Source organism: Crocodylus siamensis, chromosome 4 (genome assembly GCF_052110815.1).
Source record: "Crocodylus siamensis isolate JL-2025a chromosome 4, ASM5211081v1, whole genome shotgun sequence".
NCBI lineage: Eukaryota > Metazoa > Chordata > Crocodylia > Crocodylidae > Crocodylus > Crocodylus siamensis.
Genome location: NC_143398.1, coordinates 173,745,167 through 173,768,300, shown reverse-complemented (window position 1 = coordinate 173,768,300; position 23,134 = coordinate 173,745,167). Strand labels below are relative to the sequence as shown.

The 23,134-nt window shown below is 41.0% G+C and overlaps 1 protein-coding gene across 1 annotated transcript in view; it reads left to right on the top strand.

The window, feature by feature from the left end:
* The window catches only part of BARD1 (BRCA1 associated RING domain 1), a 78,511-nt gene that overhangs the window by 14,894 nt on the left and 40,483 nt on the right, over window positions 1–23,134 (top strand). Inside the window, exon 4 of the mRNA XM_090044935.1 lies at window positions 5,511–6,544. Within this exon, the coding sequence (XP_089901061.1) occupies window positions 5,511–6,544 (1,034 nt within the window). The remainder of the gene's footprint in view (window positions 1–5,510; window positions 6,545–23,134) is intronic.

Below are 23,134 nucleotides of genomic sequence, written 5' to 3'. Positions count from 1 at the left end.
CTTCTGTAGCAGATTACATTGCATTTCATGTGTGCTGTGACATTTTTCATAATAGCTAGAGATGAGTGTTTGAATAGCTGGAATTTCTCCTTTTTTTTTTTTTCACTGCTGAATACTTAACTTGCAAAATAATCATTCTTCAGTGAAGGCACTAATGTTGCACAGATGGTACCAAAGCACTTCCCTTTGATTTTTAATAAGGGACTAGTTTGTCAAAGAGATTTCTCAACTTCTGTTCTGAAACCCATAATAGAGAGTAATTTGAAAGGCACACAATGTGCATCATTATATTCCTTTGATGGAGATTAATGATAGCTAAACCACATTTTCTAATTGCTCCTTTTTCCCGCTGTAGTCTGTTATTGCGTTACAGCAAAAAAACTTGGAGATATAGGTCTTGAGCTGAAAGTCTCTGTATTTCCTAACATTTTTTGTCTGCTCTGAATCATCTTTACTTTCAAGGAATTGAATTCTAATATGTCAGAATAAAGCAATTCTTTTATTGTGTGAAAATAAGCCAAACTTTGTTAATACAAAATTTTATCGTGAATATTGATGTTATATTTAATGTGTAGGTAATACAGGATAAATTTGCTGCAGTTACAGACTGGCTGTAATAATGCTATTTGTAGGTTTATTTTTTATACTTTGTAAATGCTTCATGTATCCTGGAATAAATGGGTTTGCTATTATATGTAGTCTGTTGGGTACTCATTTTAAAAAAAAAATTGTTAGGTGACTCAGATCACATTTAAATAATACTAGACCAGTATAATTTAAATGTCAACATTTAACTCTTTTTTTTTTTCATGTACATTAAGATACAAATTATATTGACTTGTTTCCTGCTTGGAAACACTTCCTTCTGGATCAAAGTCTACCAGCAATTTTCACTGAAGGGCCCTCAGCTGAATATGCTTGGCTATCTGATAGTATCCTTTTCCATGTAAATTACTATTTGCATATTTAAAATCTAGTTTTTGCACCTAATGTACAATTTTTGTACTGTATTGCTCATTTGTGCGTGAGCTTCATTCCCCCTGGACATTGTAGCAGACAATCAGAGAGGATCCAAGATCCATTGTTCCCTTTGCTACCAAGACAAAGCTTAATTGGGGTGAGGTTACAAGAAGGAAGTGATGGAATAGTGTCTTGGGATCTGTCTCCTTTCTCCCAGAACTCTTCTCTAGATGCATTGAATTATGGGGGCTTTGAATGGAATGAAGTTGCTACTTTCTTAGTTTCTTCTCTGGTCTTTTGGTGTTAGTCCTGAAATATATGAAGGTGGAGCAGGGGAAGAGGGAGGAGAGAACGAATATTGTGGGTTGTTTTTCATTAGTCTTGAAGAACAGTTCAAAATATAGCTGATACTAGATGAGGGATCTTCTGGCCCCTGGTGAAGCTCTTGGGAAGTGGTCCAAGGACTGTACCCTTAGTAGGAATCCCAATAACTGAGGCTAGCCAGTTGGAATAGGTTTTGTACGATCAGTCATACTGATATCCTTGCAGTAAGTGTCTGCAAAGTTGGAAGTTCTCAGACATTTTCACAGTATAGAATTCTCTTAAAAGAGTCTCTTGAATATCTTTGTCTGTTAAGTCATCCAGTGACCTTATAGCAAGTGGAACAGTTGCTTATAGGAAAAATAACACTAGGCAAGTAGTGAATATATTTTCAGTGCTTTACCACAGGGTACTAGTATTCTTCTAAGATTCAAAGACCAGTTTGAGAAACTTTATGATTTAGTTTTCCTTGTGTTACTGATGTCAACAATGGGATATTTCTAGCAAATGTAATTTGCTATGTAAATACTTAATTGTGTTGATGCTTATTTATAATCTACCTCTGAAGGACGGTGCCTTTGATCCCATTTATCACTTAGGCTTTTGTTTTGGACTCCGGGGGGGTTTTTTTCATTGAAAAATAATCTCATCTAGCACAGTCTCCTTACACAAATGACATTTGTAAGCTGATTTCACTCTTGCTTTCTATTCTGTAGAGATGATAGTTATAGCAAGGTAAATATTTTAGAACAGAAACTGCTAGATGTGTAAACACTGAGGACAAGACAAACAAATGTCTACATTTTCTTTTGCATCTGTTTTCAGTCAAGCTCTTCCTTTTTTAGATGTTAAAAACAAAACAGGATTTGAGATCTTTCTGAAGGCTAACTAGTTATAGGATTTGAGTTTCAGTTTAAGTACTTTTTTTCTTCCTTTGCATCAAGCCCGTTCCCTTAGGCTAACGGAATTGCTACAGTGCTGTAGTTGACAGCCGTCATGCCTGTATGCTGTAGATGTAATTGGATACTTAAATGATTGATCAGTTAGCTTGAGGATATATTGTTCTTGAAGTAAGTATCAGCCTGATGCCACACATTTCTCTCGCTAACTGAATTTCCAACTATCTAACACACTTTGATTGAAGAGATTTATAGGGGAATTTTAAATAAGGATAGGAAAATATCTAACCTTGAAATATCCTGTCTAAAGAGCCTTTGAAATGTTTGTTTTTGTATTTGACTGCTTCGCCACACTGTTTATCATTAGCTGTATCACTGCAGTTCTTCCTGTGTTTTGCACATGTAAATTTTGTTAACAATGACAAATTTTAGGTTGTTTGGGGGATTGGGAGTGGGAAACAGTCTGCCTCTGCTATCAGCCAGGTTGCTATGGTTAGAGTTAAAAAGAGGTACTGTTACAGACCTTAAAAACAGAAGATGCAGAGAAGATAAAATGATGGCTTGAAAATTAATGTACTGAAATAGAAATAATACTCATAAAATACTCCATTTTGATTTACAGTCCTTTATTTCCAGAATGTTAAACAGCTAATCTTAGCCTTAGCGTTCATTTTTTACAATTCTACCTGCTTCGCTAGGTAAAGTGATTTATTGGTCAGTGTTCTCCAATTTTGATTAGGACAACCCTAGAAATTTTAATGAGGCCAAAGTCCAGTAGGGTGTCACTGCTTGTGTGGTTGTAGGAAACTAACTTTGTGGGATGTCCTCACCTAGTCAAACCCATTTCACTGCACAAAAGGCCCCAAGTTTCTGGTGATGAGAAGCTCCCTATACTGTTTTTTTGTTTGTTTGTTTTTCTGGAAATTTCCCTAGCATTCCAATACCAGTTACATCTAATATGATTTTTGCAACTATCTGCAAGGATTTTTTTATTATTATTAATTTTTTTTTCAGCACAGTGAAGGGGTAGTAGAATCAAATAACTTCTTGTTGACTTGACTCTCCAAGATCTTCAAGTTTCTGCACCTTTTATTTAATGATTCAATAATATAGAGTCTCTGGCTTCCCTCTCTTACACTGCAGTGTATGCTGCTGCATGGGTGACCAAGAAATAGTGTGTCCTGTAGTGGGCTGGCTAATCTGGCAAGTTCTAGGACCGAATGTTTTTCTTTTCCCAGCCATATCTGTTACTGCTGCAGCCATTAGATTTGAGATCCAGCATTGACAGTGCCTTGATTGATCAATCATCAGTGCCTTGATAGATTGCATCTCTGGGCCTTCTGAAAAACGAAGTAATAGGCCATAATGAGGTATGGCCAGTACAGACTGAAGCATCTTGCTAAATTAGGTGAGCTAAGGAGCCTTAATGAAGTTCAAACAGCTGACCCATGCTATTCTAGCACATTTACTGTAGTTTATTTACATGCATTATTTAAATTGCTACTTCCCTTACCTGCTCCTTTTCTTAAGTGGCTTATATTGTTTAAACTAAAACCATTATATCTCCTCTGTGTTTTTTTTCTAGATTATTTATTTACATCTCTAGTTAATCTCTAATGATCTCTAATTATTTACTTCTCTAATCACAAATATGACTAACAATACTATGGACTTGACTTGGTGTACATAGTCACCTATTTATTTTGAATCTTTCAAATTCATTCCATTGAAATGAATTTTCCAGCAGAAAACTTCTTAATAGCCTTAATAACCTCTTAATAACATTGTCACTCTTCTGGATACTTTTCTTTTGAGTATAAACCTCATGAGATTTATTTATTTGTTTATTTATTTTATTGGCTTAGTTCAGCTTACCACACATCTCCCCTTAACAGTAATGGAGATAAACAGTCTTCAATTTAAAATATAATTCCATTCCAGTTTATATTACTGGTAAATCACAGGTGTAATGAAGGTTTTCAGCTGATAAGAGGCAGGAGAGAAGTCTACAGTCTGATTTTCCTTTTCCACCTGTTTGATGACCGGTATACCCTTGACCTGCGAGCCTGGGTCGGCACGACCGACTGGACATGGGTGGGGTAAGGTGGTCAGACAGGTGGGTAAGCGAGCGGAGTCAGGAGGTTTAAAAAGTATTGGTTACACAGAAATTTTATTTTTACTTACACTACAGAAGAATGCAGCATAGGAAGGAAGTCGTGGTTGCGCGGTGTAAAAAGAGAAGTTGAGCTATTTAGCACAGCACTGTAGATATTTTGTTGTTCAGATTACAAACTAAGTAATACAGATTTTTAAGCAAAGTATATAGGTGACTTTGGTCAGCAGGCTTTCGAGAGCTCTTGACGAGAACAGACGAGTTGACAAAATCGGATACGCCTGAAAATTTTTACCGTAGGCGGGGAGAGAGTTCAGCGACTGGCCAAATTGCTGGCTATGTCTCCTGGGCGTGCATGGAGATCTCCACTGAAGGCAGAAATCTTTCTAAAATTATAGCTTGCAGGGTGGCCTATTACAACACGCCAGGCATGAATAAATACAGGACTGCCAATCATAACTGTGAACAGACTCTGTGTGTTTCTCATTTCTGCTCAGGTTTCATGTGAGATTGACTGCGCATGTGTTTTACATTTAAGCTTGGGGGGGTGTTGGATACGGAACTATAATGATAAAATATGTTATGTTAGCCTTTGACCTTTTTGCCATCGGCATCTGAAACCAAAGATTTTTCTTTGACAACACCCAAGGTAGGAGATAGATGGTGCCTGTGGGCAGCCTGTTACATCAAAGCAAAAGTTCTTAGGAGCATGAGTGGGGGGAGGATGGGATTGCACCAGTAGTAGGTGCTTTCTGAAGCTCTCAATTTCTCTCTGATTAATCCCACACATATAAACCAGGGCTTGGCAGCCTGCTGTTTCTGGGCCAGATCCAGCCTGCAGAGCTCAGGCCTCGGTGGCGTTTGTCAGTGGGAGCTTTGGTAACTCATTTAATAATTGCTTCTCAAGCCTATGACTTTTTCTCATCTAATTTAAATTGCAGAATTTACTATTTGCTTAACCTGGAGGGTTGGTTGAAATGATTAGACACCCTGCAGCCATGCCCTTCATAGTGCTTACAAGAGTTATACTCCAGTAATTTAGATGGCTTTAGGCCTACTGCTTGGCTTCATGGGTTCAGCCTTTCGTATATCCTTAAAATGACCAAGACTAGTTGTATTTAATTAGCACAGTATTTCAGACTTTTCTTCAATAACTTGTGTAAGGATTGTGTTCTACAAAAAGTGTTCAATTTTTTTACCATCTTGTTACCCTTCAGATCCAGCTCTCCCACCAGATTCTGGAGAAGACTTGTCCACATCAATAAGAGATAATCAAGATATGGGAAATAAGAAGCAGATAAAAATGTGGTTCAGTCCACGCAGTAGAAAGATTAGATGCATCTTGAACAAGAATCAGGAGGTGACCAATGCTGATAAAGCTTCCAAGGATGCACCTTCTGTTTATGATTTCTCTCCTTCCCCTTCTCATGAAAAGACTTGTAAGCAAAGTAAAACAGCACGGGGATTAACAAAAAAGCTGAAGAAGAAACGCCTAGCAGACTTCAATAAAGTATGGGGTATAGTGAAGAAAAAGCAGAAAGATGCCAGTAGACCTGAAGAAAAAGAAGCCTTAGATGAATTCAATGGAAAAAAGGTGTCCTTTTGCAGTCAGCCATTAGTTTCCTGCACCCCAGAACCAAAGAGTACTGAAAAGACATTAGGACAGGAATCAGTAAAGGAAACTAACTTTGATAAAAATGGAAGCAAATCATACTTGGAAATGTCCACACAAGTAAAACCTGTGGAAGGTAACGACAGCAATAAAGTTGCATGTCCTGCAGAAGATACCATTGAGAGTGATGTTACTACAGGTAAACCCCCACCAGGAGGAAATAAAGCGACTCTCTTAAAACGTGGAAGGCAGCAATCAAGATCACCTGCTTTGTCTCATTCTAAAAGACGTAGAACAAGTGAGAAGAGCACCAGTAGGCAGTTGGTCACCCAGCAGTCGCCACAGAATTGCTGTACTAATATGCCTCTGGCTGATGAAGATGACAGTCTAGTTGATATTTCTTCTCCCGTATATAAACATACAGGTGGCTCCATATCAAAATCAAAAAACTTGTCGTTTTTTAAAGAAATAAATAGCTCTTTGGTATCAAAAGCCGAATCTACTCCATCCACTCCTAAAAACTGTAATCAAATGGCAGTTATGCAGAGTCCCTCTGTGTCAAAGAAGTACCCTGCCCAGAGCACAACTAGCAAAAGAAATCATAAAGGAGAGACTTTGCTCCACGTTGCTTCTATTAAGGTAGGACTGTAGTGTTGTTTTCCTGCATTCTGTTTTTGGGAGGTTTTGTTCTCAAGTTTTTCTGTATATTTTTTTGAAACGGAAGACATTGGATCAAAGCTCACTTTTAGGCAATTTTTTAAAAAGTTCTTGCTTTCGCATGTTTGCTAATGTCTTGTGTTCCTGAGGCAAGACCGGCTTTTATAGTTGTGTTCTATATATATAAAACCTGTTCTGATTAATAGGTTAAAAGGGGATTTCTTGGATGAGTTCTGACTTTGTCCAGACTCTTGGTGGAATTATTTTAGATTGTTGTCCTTGTGGGTTTCAGTGCATGTTCCAAAATCATATAGGAATATCCTTCACATAGCTTTCAGAAACCAATATCCTCTTTTTTACGTAAAAGAATAAGATGATGTATGGTGCAGTGTTGGCTGTGTGATTGATGTTACTGAGTTTAATTTGGATATTTAAAGCCGCTATTGTTGTGTAGGCATAACAATCGGTTTGTGAAACTGTTCAATAGCCAGATTGATACTGTAGCTGGATTTCTTTGCTATAGTAGTGATACACTCAACCTTTTTGAAGCCAGGGCACCCCTGTGCAACTTTTCTGAGTTTGGTGGGCCATCTGACGGAGAACCACTCTTGTGCTGTCTCTGCTTATTTCAGTGCTTCTTAACCAGGGTGCTGCCAAGTGTTCCTGCCTGTATTAGGGTTTTCTGGGAGGAGGGTGGTCTTACCTGCCCTGGGTGTCTCTGCACCCAGGTCCTCCCGGTAATGCAAAGGGCTGGTACAGCCCAACTTGACTCCCTTGGCTTAGCAGTGTGAAGAGTTATGGCAGCCCAGCCTGGATCCCTGGATGGGCAGTATGAAGTACTCTTGCAGCCTAGTCTTACATTTCCAGTTCAAATGACTGCCCTGGATGGGCGGAGCAGCAGGCTAGTTTGGAACATGCATTCTTGCTGTAGTCCTTCCTGGTTTGACTCTATATGCTCTTCCTGGAAGTGGAGGGGTGAAGGACAGCACCCCTTGCCAAACATGCCTCTGTTTCTTGGAGGGGCATGTAGATTCAGACCAAGAAGTGCTGCAAGAAGAATGTGGGCTTCACCTTCAACTGCTGCCCAGTCTTCCTCTGCAGGAAGTGCATGGGGCAGTTCAGCCTGTCTGCGGCAACACGCACATTGTGGCACCTTTGGAAGAGGCTCACAACACCCTGGAAAAGGGCCCTGGCACCTCAGTTGAGAACCACTGAGCTATAACCAATCTTGCACAAAAATACCTTACTTTTGGTATTTCCTAAATTCTGCGTAAGAACTTGGAATGCTGTAACAGTAACGTTCCTTTAATATCATTTTTATATGCAATTTCTAAAAATAGGAAAAATTTAAATTTTTTTTGTCAATACATATTATTAGATAGCAGTGACATGGTATGTACTGGGGTTATTTTTCTGTATTCCTAACTGGGAGGAGGGTGTAATCTGATGAGTGATAGGGGTAGAATTAAGAGATGAATGTTCTTTCCACTTGTTTTAAAGATGCTTTACATTTATGTAGTCCATTCACCTGTGAGTGAAATTTGTTAGTTTAACTGATGTTTACAGTCAGTGAATCCCTCTGCCAACGTCTCTGGTAGCAGAATTGCACATGCCTGTTTTTTTAATTTTCTCCCTCTGTTGCTGTGTGAAATACATCCAGATAGGAGAACCTGCCTGTGTAGTCATTGCAACTGTTTTCTGTGTTTAGTCAAACTGCTATCAAATGCACTAAATGAATAAGTTAGAGCAAAAAAATCTGGTGACTCTTCTCTTTGAGGTCACTTCAGAAAGCTTATGCTTTATGCACTGGCAATTTAAATATATGTTGTGCTAAATTATACATAAAAGCAATACAGCATTATTAATAAAATTACTTTACCTGTAAATATCTTGACACACAACATTTCAAGTTGTAGAGGCTAAGAATTTTTTGATAAATAACTGCTCCCATTTCATGGTGTTAGTAATTCACATTTGTACTTATGAAAAAGAACTTTCCACTTATATAAATGGAGGTGGAAGCTATGCGTTAGAAATACAAATCCCTTCTTTGAAATTATATCTAATTAGTTGGGGAGGAAAAAATTATATGCCTTAGCTATAGGACTTTAGAGCTCACAGCAGTCACCTCTGGACTACTGTTGCTTCACTTCATGCATTCAGCAGATTCCTTTTATTTATTAAAATGCTGTGTGCTTACTGTCCTTCTCTATCTTCTGGTGCTGCGTAGATTGAGTGATTGTTCTAAAACGTTAACCTACTTAAGACAGTTGTCCTCTATTGATACGTTGTCATACACTTTACTTTGTGGTTAAATCAAGTGACCTATCAGTAAAGTGCAATTATCAAAGTTCAGAATATAGTTTTTGGTTGTAGCTGTGTCGGTCTAAAGACGTAAGCAGGCAAGGTTCTTTGAGTAGATGTGATATCTTTTATTGGACCTATTGAGTAGTTGGAAAAAAGTTTTTAGTTCTTTGGAGTCTCAGAACAGCATAGACTTCCTGGGTCTGAAGAAGGGTGTTTGCATCTGAAAGCTTGCTAAGCACTTTTTTCCAACTACTCAGTTGATCTAATAAAAGATGTCACTTCTGCTTAAAGAACCTTGCCTGAGAAAAGAAGGGTGCCCTTTTGATGACAGTGCTGAGCTGTATTTGGAAGATCTGGATCCAGTTCCTAGTTTTACAGGAGACTGCTCATGTAATTCTAGGCAAGTCACTTAGGGACACTGTATAGACAAATCCTGAGCATATCTTGCCAGCCTTCTTCTTGCACTTTGCCAAACCCAGAACAGTGGAGGGAGTGAATGGTCTCACTCCCCATCTGCTGCTCACTGCCATATATATTTGGGTTTGGTGAATGCAAGTGGGAGTATGTGGGCTGAGCATACTTGGGAAGAGCTAACTGTTAATCTCTGAGCCTTGGTTCTTTCATTTGCAACGCGGGATAATTCTTTCTTCCCTTTTCTTTATTGCTTTTTTAGATTGTAAGGTCTGGGGCAGGAATGATCTCTGCTAGATGCTTTAGACACGCATAGCAAAAGTGCTTTTGAAAACACAGTAACACAGTGGGGGGAAAAACAGGGAGGGAGAACAGAGTGTATTGAGTAATCCATGTACCTGACTTCTCAAGTAACAGATAATTTTAGACTAGGGTGGACATGATATAACCTTTCAGTTCCACAAGCAGAATGAGTTTCCCTACATTTTTCACATTAAAGTTTTCCTGGTTACTTCATTTAACCATGTTAATTCAAATGCATTGTAATGTAAACTTTTTGTGGGGAGGGGGAAACAGGAGAGAGAATAAAACTTAATTCTCTGGGACTTCATTAAATATAAAATAAATCCATATTATTTTCATTATCTTGGAGGACCTAATACACTGCACTTAATGGAAGTTAATTGAGTTCTACAGTTTTTGTCTTTTTAAAAGAGATAATTAGCAACATTATCTGACATTAAAATTAAGTATATTGTGTTTTTTCCAAACCAATCTGAGCTAGAAGTGTGAGGGGCTCTTTCCCAATTTACTACCCTAAAGTAATAATAAACTTACTAAAAGCAAAATGGATCTGAAAAAGGCACTGGAGTAAATGAGAGTAATGCTGAACTACGATAATAAATTAAAATGAATGTCACTGTTTGCCTAGTAAACAGTTGTTGTTTTCTTCTGTAGTCGTTAAAATAAATTTTTCAAGTAGTTAAAGTACAAAATGTGATCTACTGGGTGCCTACTACTAATAATGCAAACTTGTATAGAAAGTGCTACTTCCCTTGAATCCTACCACATCTTAATTTTTAAAATTTATTTTATTACTAATTTTTCAAACAACTGGCTGCCTTCCGCATGTAGTGGTTAAAACCACAGAACCCTTCATCTCAGCTTGTAGTTACTAGAGTGTATTAATTTGGCCGGTGTCCTTTCCTTATAAATTTCCTTTCAAATTAGATTGTGCCTATATTTTCAGGCTTGCTTTAGTGCCACAAGGTGAGAAACTCTAGGGCAAACTTCCCAAAGCAGCATTCCCAGTACACGCCCCAGGAAGAGGATGGAATGGTAAACTCAAATGGAATGGGAGGGATGAAGGTGATTAGCACATAATATGGAAAATGATTTTTATCTTTATGTTCTGAGCTGGCAACAGTTAGACACAGAGAGCACACTTATGTGTTGAGATAACCTGTTTTGTTTAATTGAAGGAACAGTGAGGGAATAAATCAGGACTTGCCTGCCAGTAAAAATGTTACCTGGCAGCTATCCTGTGTCTGTTCCAGGGATTTTCTATTCTGTGCATCTGACTAGAAGATTTCTTAAAGGCTTTGCCCATATTTGAGATCTTGGGTCTTTCACATCATGGTACTTGAATTTAGTTCTAAGACTATTGTATAATCCTTTCTGAGCCTGCAGGAGTTCTTACTTTCCCTGTATCCAGCTGGGCTATTTTTCCAATTATATACTGTATAATACATCAAATTGAAGATTGAGGGAGATCTATTATTTGCCCACTTGAATCTTTGTTCATAGCATTTGAGGTTAATTCCTTTATAAAATAACTTACTCTATTACAACTAGAACATCAACTAACCAATCAACTTTCCTTAACTGCTCTCTAGAGTTGCTGGAGTAAGGAAATAAGTTGCTGGCTGAGAGAGAATTTACTTGGAAAAAACGCTCCGAATAGCAGGGTGACTCAGAAGTGAATGCCACAACTGAAACTTCTAGCTCCCTTGAAATTGATTAAATGTTTTAAATTCATATGCTGTAGTAAAGCTAAGGTTAGTCGTGGATTGTACTTAATAAATTTTAGGATTTTCAAATTAAAATCAACAGAAGACTTAAATGTATGTCAGCAAATATGGAGCCACTCCAAATATAGCAGAACTATTAGAAATGCACTTAAAATATGAGGAAAAACATGCTATTCTTTCTAATCTCTTGTATTTTTATTATGCTCAGGCTCTGCTGCTTATCTTTGTTATAAGAAAAGATCCAGGTTTTCCACGTGTGGCAGAAAAATATGGGAAAATTCAGATTTTCTCCTTTGAAGGGGAAAAAATGTGGGGAACCCACAAGTTTACTCTTGCAGGCTTGCAGCTTGCCAGCCTACAGGGGGTTGCTTGGGGCTGCAGGGGAGCTGGGGGAGAGTGATTGGAGACAGGGCACCATATGCATGTGTGCATGCACCCTCATGTGGGTGACATATAGCCAGGCAACATGGTGGGAGCACTACAGCAGCTGCGTGCAGGTAAGTCATGGCTAGGCTGCCTGGCACGGGAGCCCCAGCCCAGGGCAGAGGAGTGCCACAGGCCTCACGTTTTCCTTCCTCCAGCTTGCGCTGGGGCCAGCTGCTGCTACCTGCACAAGTCAGAGCCATTGCAGTCCGGCCCGGTCTGGTCGGAAGGGGGGTAACGGGGGGCCCTCCAGCAGGGCTGGGGGGGGTGCAGGGAGCTGTGGGAGCACCACTGGGGCTGGGAGGGCTGTGGCTTGGGAGTACAAGCAGGGGGACTGGTTTGGGAGTGCAGGGCACTAGCAGCCCGGGGGGGCTGTGGGTCAGGCGTGTGGGGCACAGGCAGGGCCGGGGCTGTGGGTTGGGAGTGAGGGGCACTGGCAGGGCTGGGGATGGGGACTGGCTTGAGAATGAGGGGCAACAGCATGGACAGGAGCAGGGCACTGGCATATCAGGCTTGCTCAGCACCACAGAACAGCAGGGCAACAGCCACAGCTGGACTCGCGTCCTGGTGAGTGAAGGGAAAGCTCTGGTTTTCCATGATAAAAAAAAAAAAAAATCAAATGCCAGAATATACAGGTATTTAGAACTTATTTTATTATAATGATTGAGGCACTGGTAGCCTTCTAAATGGCTTTAAAATTGTAAATGTATCAATAAAATGTGTTAAATTGATACCTGTATAAGTGTGTGTGTGTGTGTGCAGTCCTCGGACTTACAACACAGTTGGTTCCTGAAAACCACGTCTTAAGTTGAAACATTGGAATTTGGAACTAATTTTCTCATAAGAAATAATGTTATAAATGGGGGATTGGTTCCTGAATCAAGGTCCGATACCCTATTTTCACCAAAAATACCCCAGAATTCTGTACTCGGTCAATTATAGATGAGTAATATAGCTACCTTTAATATATTTATATTGTAAGTAGCAATCATATAGATTTGGAAGGACTTCTTTGAGGTGACTTTGCTGGACTTTTTGAAGGGCTCTTGGTTGGACTTTTAAAAGAGCTCTTGGCTGGAGTCTTCTCAGGAGTCTTGGCTGCAGGTTTTTCTGGAGGCTTGTCTGCTTTCCTAAAGAAAGTGTCCAAGGAAGGTTGGACAGATGCTCTCCAGGGAGATAAGCAATGCAGTGAACTTGTTCACTGGTGTGGCATTGCATTGGATCAAGAGTTGTAAGTCAAAACTGGCATTCTAAAGTTGAAACAGGGTGTCAATTTATAAACGTAAGTGTGAAATGCTGTAACTCGAAACATTGTAAGTCGAGGACTACCTGCGTCTATATCATACCATTTCATTTTAATCGCGGAAAAACATGAATTTGGAGGCTTTTAATTGAATTTGCAATTTTCTAAAAAGAGAAGACCAGGATCCCTGGTTATAAGTTTAGCCTCAGGTTCTTGGTTGTTGTTTTGTTTCATTGGTTTTTGTTTCAACCAGCTGTGCTGAACTACCATGTTCATTAGAAAATGTACATGGTTTTGTGCAGAAACTAAGGAAATGAAAGGTGAGAAGTGGGTTGTTTTCTGGAAACTGTCAGTCAGCATTTGCTGTTATTACAAGGCCTCCCTTATTCATCTGTCTTTTTTTCTCCACTTAATGCAAGTTCTATATAAAAGATAAAGTAGGAAAAGCTAGGGAAAGGAAGGGACTAACTTGTTCATTTGATCATGTGGCACAGTGGGGCCAGTATTTTGGTCAGGCACAGCACAGATTAGCTCTATACCCTCTGAGTGCTACTTGGATCCCTTTTCCTTCTGCGATCTGTTGCTTTGCTTTCTGTTCCTGTGCAGTCTGCTGCTGTGCTACACATCCCCTCCCTGATTTGCTGGGTACCACGTGTGCTGCAGGTTGGCCACCACTGATGTAGTACATTCTTTTGTTTTTTAGTTAAAATGTAATGAGATCACCTGAAGCTTTAGAAGTAGAGAGGAGGAAATGCTTTCATTCTCTTCGTGTGACACCCTAATTTACATTATAATTTATTTTCCCCTAGTTGGTAATTAATATCTTTATTAGCTTATTGGTTATTATAAGGAAGATGCAAAATATTTTGGGCTAATGGAAGTAGTGAAGGGAAAAACTGGGAAAATTAAAAATAGTCTTAAAGGATTGCTATCCTTTTTTTCAAACCCATCTGTCTGTACTAGCTTAATGATGCGACTGATATTAGGACTATAACAAAAAATCTCTGTCTAAGCCAAGAGGGGAAGGGTTTTGGGCAAGTGCCTTCAGCAGAATCAAAATTTTCTATTTTAAAATGTTCACAGCTGTGAAAATATCCTTCCCCATGTAAACCAATGCATTGCTTGCTTCTGCATTGGACAGAATGCTACACTGGACAGATAACCTTATTGTCTGTCTTGTTGTGCTTCTTTGGTGCTTCCTTAAGCTGTAGCAAAAGTCAAAAGTTGGGGGAGCAAAAGTTGCCATTCTTTACTGCTATTGTTTACAGTCCCAGGGATCAGCTTAAAAAATACTTCCCCTTGTTTCTTCTGAGTAGATATGAATTGATACGAGTTCCATGTCAGTGACCTTCGTTTTCTTCCTAAATATAAGAGCATCAGGCAAAATTTGTCCCAGTGTTTATTTTCAACAGCTATTTGTTCCAGAGCACTAGGGGAAGCATCAAGAGGCATACAATATGTGGTGTGACCATGCTTCAGTTTAAATACCATGGAGTGATGTGATTAATGACTTTATATTTGTGTCCTAAAAAGAATTAGACTCGAGTGAATTTCATTTTTTGCCTGCTTATAAGAACTTTAACCTACATTCAGTGTCAGAAAAAAACTTTCTGGGCCTTTTAGTTAACTTTAGAACGATAACTCTTGAAACAAGAACTGTGTATGTATGTGTGGAGACTCCTGTTTTGTTTTCATAGAAATGAGTTTTTATCTTTCAAAAACATTTTATTTTCACCTTCCAAATTGAAGTGGATAATATTTTAATATATAAATGAATGATTTATATTTTATATAAATAATATTAAAAAATTAGGCGACTGTTGTCGATGCCTACATGGGCAGATGGGTTGCTGATTGGTTGGAGGGCCACACCCAGAGAATGGTGGTGGACAGGTCATTTTCGACCTGGAGGGATGTGGGCAGTGGGGTCCCCCGGGGCTCGGTCCTCAGGCCCGCACTGTTCAATATCTTCATCAGTGACTTGGATGAGGGAGTGAAAAGCACCTTGTTCAAATTCACAGATGACACTAAGATGTGAGGAGAAGTGGGCACACTAGAGGAGAGGGATAGGCTGCAATTAGATCTGGACAGGTTACAGGGGTGGATGGATGAGAACAGGATGGGTTTCAATACTGACCCTGGAGGTCTTCAAAAGGAGGCAAGGTAATCACCTAGCTGGGGCTGTTTGACCCCAGCATTCTTTCTTGCTCATGGCTGGGGGTTGGACTTGATGATCTGCTCAGGTCCCTTCTGACCCTACCAACTATGAAACTGAGGTTCTCTGTCCTGCCATGTGCTGAGCATTCCCTCTTGTGTCCTATGAAATACTTAGCACATCTATAAGCATGTGACTTCTACTGAAGTCAGGAAGTCCATGTGCTTAGTTAAGTACTGTACATCTTTAACAGCTTTACCAGATCACTTGCAGATGTTGCCTGGACCTGGTGGCACTGAGTTCTATTGCATGCCAGTTGAGGATCTGGTCTGCTGATTTTTATCTTGCATTTTTTCTTTTTCAAACAAATATTCACTGTAAACTAGTTGAATTCATTTTAAGAACCTCTTAAAGGTGCAGAGCAGTAAAAACCCTTGAAGAATATCTTTTACAAGCCCTATAACTTCGAATTCAAACTTTAATTTCTGGCTATATTTCCTCTTTCAATCTCTAGGCTGTGAACAGTGTTCTTAATGCATCACTTCTAATCCTGACTGACAGTGGCTGTTCAGTCATTGTGCATGTGTATAATTGGAATGAAAGCTCCTCTCCTGTTCCCATTACTTTTATTGCCAATTGCAAGTTATAGAAAGAAGAGTTCCATTTACCGCTGAGGTGACAAAATGGGATTTTTTTTTCTCATCGTTTCCAGGGGAGGAGGGGAAAAAAACCACTTTGAACTCCATTGTAAACTGAGAAATATAGTTTTCTAGTTCTATACCAACCATTTTTCATTCTGTGCATGTTGACAGTACTTTTATTTGTCTACAGCGGCAAAAATTTATTGCAATAAAAATTAAAATGGCTTTTTATGGATTTTAGTATGAATGTTAACATACTGAGAAGCTGAGGTAGTACCTAATGCCCACATGAACTTTGAATTGTTTACTAGCAATGTTAACTGTCTTTAAGGGAGCACTGCAAAAATACCATGTTGTATGCAATTGCCATCTTAATTTTGAAAGAGACTTAGCTCTGCACTCATGATCAGTAAAAAAAAAAATATATATATATCTAATACTGACTGTTGTGTCAGATGCCTCTGAATATCTTCTGTTGGCACATGGCTTCCATACACGTTTTTCCTGGAGATGGTGAAGTTCTCTGTGCAGGTATCATGCAACAGTGCTGCTTCTGTTTACCTCTGCAGTCCCCAAGAAGCAGCCTTATTCAGTTTCCTTCTCCTCTGTGGGCCCCCTGAATCCAGCCCTGGTGTGGCTTCTTGGAGGGTGAGCCCCAGGCTTTGAGACCCTGGTCCTTCTCAGTCCCTGGCTTCCCCAGCAGTTTGTAGCACCCCTACCCCCCCAACTCTGACAGTTCCTTGTTTCTGGTTAGATCCTGGCAAGGAGGAGGTTCTTCTGCTTTTCAAAGGGGAGGGATATCTGAGTGGTGACACTCCAAACAGTCCTGCAGGCTGCTTCAAAACAGTCTTTTTTGTGCCGTTCTGATTCCCTGTGTCCTTCCTTGGATTCTACTCTCATCCTCCCTGGGACTATTCTTTACTCTGTCTTTCTCTGTCTCTCTTGATCTGATTTCTGCCCCCTGCTCCCCCCCCCCCAGCTGGATGCTGCTCTCAAAGCTGCTGGACTGCATTCCTTTCAATTGGCTATTGGATCGGTATTGGCTGATTATGGCTGGTTAATCAGTCATTGGTCATCAGTACTGGCCAAGCAAATCGTTATTGGTGCACCCCTAGTGCTCAGCCCACTTAGCCTCTTTTGTCACAGTAGCATATTCCTTAATTGGTTTTGGGCCATCCATGTTTTGAATATAATCCATAGAATTATACCTCTGAGATATAGGTTTAGGTGACTAGAGTTAAAGCCAATGATTGTCATTATTTTCCATGCACAGTGAGTTAACATTCCTGTCACTTATGATTATAAGAAAATAGGGCTGGAAGGGATCTCGGAAGATCATCTAGTGCAGCCCCCTCCTCAAGGCAGAATCATCCCAAACTAAACTATTCTAGCCAAGCGTCTCTCCAACTAGCACTTAAAAATTCCCTGGGAAGGAGATTCTAGAATTTCTCTAGGTAGCCTGTTCTAATGCTTGACCATCCTTGTAGTCAGAGTTTTTTTTTTTCTCATCTCCGGACTAAATTTCCTCTGCTGCAGTTTGAGGTCATTGCTCCTAGTCCTGCCCCTACAGCCACAGTGAAAAGCCCATCTCCATCCTCTTCAATCAGGGGTGACAAGCTGGGCAGGGCACCTTTGAGAGTATGGCAGGGAGTGGTGCATAATGCTCAGAGCCCCCTCCCCTGCCTCCCAGTGCTGCTGCTGCTCAGCCCAAGTGCAGCCCTGGTCTGACCCCACCCCCCGGGAAGGGCCTGGTGCCACTCCTGGCCCCAAGAGGGGGCCCTGGGTCCTGCCCATGCCCTGCACCCAGACCCAGAGGGCACATGCCCCCATGCCGCTTCCACACCCCTCAGACGAGCCGTGGCTGCATCCCGTGCCCCTCTCTGCCCCGACTGTGCAGTGCCTACCCCAGCCCCACTTTCCCCCTTACCGTGGGGCCTTGGTCTAACCCCTCCCCATGCCTTTTCCCTCCCCCACGCCCTTCCCCCCCCCCAACAGACTTACAAGCCTGATGCTGCTCTCCGAGGTGCCAGGTGCATATTAGCAATTGGATCGGTATCAACAGATATGGCTTGTTAATAGGCCATCAGTATTGGCCCAAAAATCTTTATCTGTGCACTTTATTGATGACTGTTAATTCAGCATGATGATCCAACTTTCTAGTCATTTCATCTAGTCTGTATTTCCTTAGTTTGTTAATAAGAAAGTTGTGGGAGATGTACTTTGACTTTAGAAAGTCAAGCAAGAATATCATATCCACCGCTCTTCTTCCATCCACAAAGCCTGTTACCTTACAGAAGGAAATCTGATTAATCTGGCATAACTTGCTCTTGATTAAGCCATGTTGGATGTTCCTGATCACCTTGTCCTTTTCTAGGTTCTTCGCAGTAGATTTCTTAAGGACCTGTCCATGATCTTTCTGGGTATTGTGGTCAGATAGACTCATCTGTAATTCCTCAGTTCATTTTTCTTTTTATTTGTTTTTTTCCCAATCATTCAGGACCTCACCCAGCATCTGTGAGTCCTCAAAGAGGATAGCCAGGGGCTCTGAAATGACCTCATCTAATTCCTTCAGTATCCTAGGGTGCCTCTCATCTGTCCCTGTGAACTTGAAAGCATCTGGCTACTCTAACTAATCATCTCTAAGTGTTTCCACCATTACTCAACACCACTTGTCTCCTTCCCTATCTTTGCTTCCAACTGCATCAGATAGCTGTCTTACTTTGGCTTCACAAATAAAAAAAAAAAGGCATTAAATACTTCAGTTTTCTGTGCATCATCCATAACTAGATTTTTTTTCTGTATTCTGTGAGAGATCAATGGTTTCTTTGTTTTTTTTCTTTCTCTTGACATACTTGCAGAATCCATTTTATTGCCTTTTGTGTCTCTTAACAGTTTCATCTCAAAATGTGCTTCTGGTTTCCTGATTTTCTCCTTACCTGTGGGATACTCTCATCTTCCTTTGAAATATGACCAAGTAGGATTTTTGTAGAATTCCTTTTTTGAGTTTCAGTGCATTGGAGAGATTGCTTTCCAGCCAGGCTGGTCTCCTATTGCACTTCTCATTCTTCTGTCACATTGGGATAACTTGCTCCTGCACCGTTAAAAGGGCTTCCTTAAAATACAGCAAGCTCTCCTGCACTCTCTTTTCTCTGACTTGCCTCCCAGGGGATCTTGTTCACTAGTTCCTTGAGTTTGTTATAGTATGCTTTTTTGAAGTCCAGTGGCTTTATTCTGCTGATCTCCTTTTCCTCGATATTTCTCTGAACATAGTTCAGTGTCTAGCTTTCTGTACTAAAGCTATCTTTGTTGTTTCAAATTTTCCTTGATTACATAAAATGGGTTTGAGTCTGTCCTTCATTTAGTTCAGTGCTGACCTCAACTTTGTTTCTTGTGTTCATTTATCCTTTTAAAAAAAAGGGTGAATTGTAAGGAACAGTTAGATAATGGTCAAGATATGCTTCAATTAATACTATCTGACAGCACAAAACCTAGAGCCCCTGTTATAATTTGATTTATGAGTGTTTTTAACAGCTCATTAAAAGAAAGTGTGAGATTTTTGGTGATAAGCCACTGGCTTTAAATCTCTTTGGATTCCTTTTTCCCTGTTTTTAACAAACTTGGACTTGTCATCCTTTTGTGTTCTAACTGTTGTCATGGGTGCAGAAGACTTCATTTTGCCTATTTAGTTGTATTCCATGTTGTCTGTGCAGGTTTCTAATTTTGTTTTCCATTGTACACTAATTTTTTCTCTTCCCCTTTACCTTCTGTGAACCCCACTGTTTCTGGTGCTTAAGGAATTGGCTGCACTGTGCCAGTGGTGGATCTTGTGGAGGAGGGAACTAAGTACGCCTTGCCTGCCTGGGTCAGCTAATGTGCTGCAGAGCCAGAAGGTAGCTTTTGAGGCTGCTTTAGGCCTGTCCGTAGCACATCTGAGGGTGTGCACTGGCAGCAAGCCCTGACTATCCTCATGAGTGAAATTTTCAGTTCTGGAGCGTATCAGCAGACTTGAATGGAAGTCTGTTCATGCCTGTTCTGTCTAATTTGCCTGCTGCTGACCATATAGAGAAGATCCAAGTTCTCACATCACCCTAACCCTTTTCCCATTATATTTCTTAATTATCTTTTCTTGGTCTCATGTCCCTCTCTTCCCTGTTTCTGTGCATGTCAAGGTGGCTTTGGCTTAAATCAAATCAATTTAAATCATGATTTAATGGTCAGGAAGCCTCGATTTTAATCAACTGCATTCTAGTTGTTTGATATACCCTTAATACATATTATTCACAACTTGGTCTACATTTTTAGAAAGTATACACTATACATTTTAAAGCAGTGATTTATTTTGATATTTTTCAGATTAATTTTGCATCTACATCAGAGAACTGAATTATGATTTAGTTATTTGATTTACCAAAGCTAATGGAAGCAGATACTGGTGAAGTCCTTGGGAGGTGAACTACCTCCAATTCACTAGATTAATCATGGATATTTGGGGGATATTTTTGCCACGCTGTATTAGGAGGAAAACAACTGTCACCAAAAACAATAGGCATTTAACTTGTTTTATTTAACTAAAACAACATGCTTATATATTTTGGATATTTTCCTTCAACAACAAACATGTAAAATTATTTTAACAAAACAAGGATATTATTTTTGAATTGTTAACTATTTTAGTTACAAATGTGAAAGGTGTTTTTTAACAAAATTTAAATAGATTATTTCAGCCAGGTCAACATGAGACACTTAAAATACTGGGTTATGCAGCAAACTCAGTCTTCACCTTCCTCTTCCTATTTATTCATAGATTAGAAAAGAAAGACAAGTTTTCCTGCTTCTTCAGTTCCCAAGCATTTTTTCAGTGTAGAATGAATTAGTTCAAAGGAATAAAATATTCTTTCTACACCTGCAGAAGAAGCTACTGGATTATTATCACTTCAGTCGTTTCTGGATCCAGGTGCTTAAGTGACTTCCACCAGTTTACTGGTGTGACTTTCTTTAAAACCTCGTCAGCAAACATATATTTCTTGAATGGTTCACCCTTAGCCCTGAAATTTATTACAGTTGGTATTATGGAGGGCTGATTGCTAGATGCTCATGTCATAGCCAACCCCTTTTTTTTAGCAGTTAAGGATTGACCCTGGTACTGAGTATTGAGAATATTGGCAAGAAAATGAGCTGGAGATAGTGCCTGATCCATTTTGCTTTTTAATGCCTGTAATTTAACTCTGTCATTGTGTATTTCTCTTTTCAAGTTCTCATTCAGTTCCTTCCAAATTTCAACAGCATCAGCAATAAAACAGTAATTTTCCTGCACATTGTTCAAGGCTACAGAAGTAAGCTTCAGGATAGTCAGCATATGTTCTATGTTTGTCTTTAGCCCAATGTTGAGAACTTCTGACTACGACAGTTTGTGACGGTGGGCATCTACAAGCTCTGCCCGTGGGCTACTTGCATTATTGGCCTACCCCCTGCCTAGGGCTGTCCTCTTGCCTTGCCTGCTGCACTTTTGATGTTACCATAATGGTTGTTAAATGCGGCAGGCTGCCTTAACTGTGGCCCTGCTGTTGGGCCAAATACACAGCTCCGAACCATCCCTATACTGTGATCTATGCCTCGCAGATAGCATCCAAGTCATCCATAACTCTCCTGGCCCCTTTGCTGAGCTGCACTTGGCCTATGGCCCATGTTTAGCCTTAGGCTCCACTGTGTGAGCCTTGGCCTCCTAGCCCCTTCTGCAGGCCTCTACTCTGCCCTTCACTGGGCTCCTGGGCCTTACACCCCTTGGGCCTCAGGCCTCAGTGGGCCTTGGTCCCTCTCTCAGTCCCCATGCTATGGGCCTGGGCCCTGTGCTTTACTGTCAGGGTGTGCTCCCCTAGCCTTTCCCCTCCACAGGGTATCCACAAGGCAGCAAGGCCTGAGGCTTTATGGTGCCCCATTGTTGTCTTTCACTGGGGAGGCTTTTCTTTCATCCCCATAGTTCCTGTTCTGACCTGTAGCTATTCTGGGAGCTGCTGTTCTCAGGCTGTGTGATGTTGTTCCACTGACTCCTTAGATGTAACTGCTGGCTCTGCTCCTAGGGCCTGGGCTTATATCCTGGCTGCCCAGCCCTTGTCCAGTCAGGTAGCCCCTTGCAGTCATGTGACCAAGTAATTGGACCTGACTGCACCTGAGGCTGCTCCACAGCCTGGCTAAACCTCTTATAGTGGCAGGCGCAACTTCTTGTCTGCCACACAGTTCCATCTATTTTGTCACAATTTTGTTCACAAATTGTCATTAGATTAGGCCAGTTCTCAATATATCACTTAGAACAGTCCGCTGTTAAGTTCTAGCATGTCTTGTGGGAGACTTAATTTGGTTCCAGCATTACAGCAGCTTCTGCAAAGTGGTTGTTACAGAAGTATTTTGCAATTTCAACAACACTAGCCTTTATTTCTGGAGCACTGAAGTCTTTGGCTAAGAGGTGCATTAAATGAGTGCTGCAGCCATGTTATTAGCTTGGGGGTGTTTTCACTTCTAGATTTCTTCTCATCTTTGATGCATTTACAGCATTGTCTGTGACAGCTGTGTTCCAGACATTTGTCAAAACTGTTCCTCTGTTTCAACACGTTTCAACATTTTGCCCATATGCTATAATGGGGAATCATGAAAATGCCTATAATTTTGTCATTTTTTGCTTGATTTGGATGAAGATTTCAGGGATGGTAGCCCTTTCTGACGGCATGATGCCTGCCAAGTTTCAAGAAGTTAGGTTGAGGGATTTCTGGGAAATTGCACCTACAACTGCTAAAAGCAAAACTCATGTCACTTGCTGGCAGCCTCCTGTCATCCTGCACACAGATCTGGGGGCCTGCACCACTGGGAGGGCTAAGGGGCTGTGCCAAACTCCTCCTGGGGGTGCGGGCCCCTGGATCTGTGTGGGGGATGACAGGAGGTTGCTGCCTGGGACCGGTACTGGCTGCAGCCTATGCCCAGCACCAGGAAGACTAGTGCTGCTATTGGCCCCAGGCAGCAGCAGCAGCCTTCTGTCATCCTGCATTTAGATCTGGCCCCCCCTCCCTTCCCCCCCCGGAGGAGTCCGGCAGTCTTGGGAGGGCAGGTTGAGCTCTGTGGGGCTGGTGGAGCCACTCGGAGTGCAGCCCTGGCTCTCCCCACTGGGCTGTGCTCCAAGTGGCTCCACTACTGGCTCTCACGCCGCCAGGCTGAGCTCCATGGGGCTGGCAGAGCCACATGGATCACAGCCCTGGCTCCAAGCACAGCCCGGCAGCTGGAAGCTCTGCAGCCCCATGGAGCTGGGTCTGATGGTAGGTGGCGGCAGAGAGCAAGTGGCAGAGCTGCTCAGAGCGCAGCCCTGCCCAGTGGCTC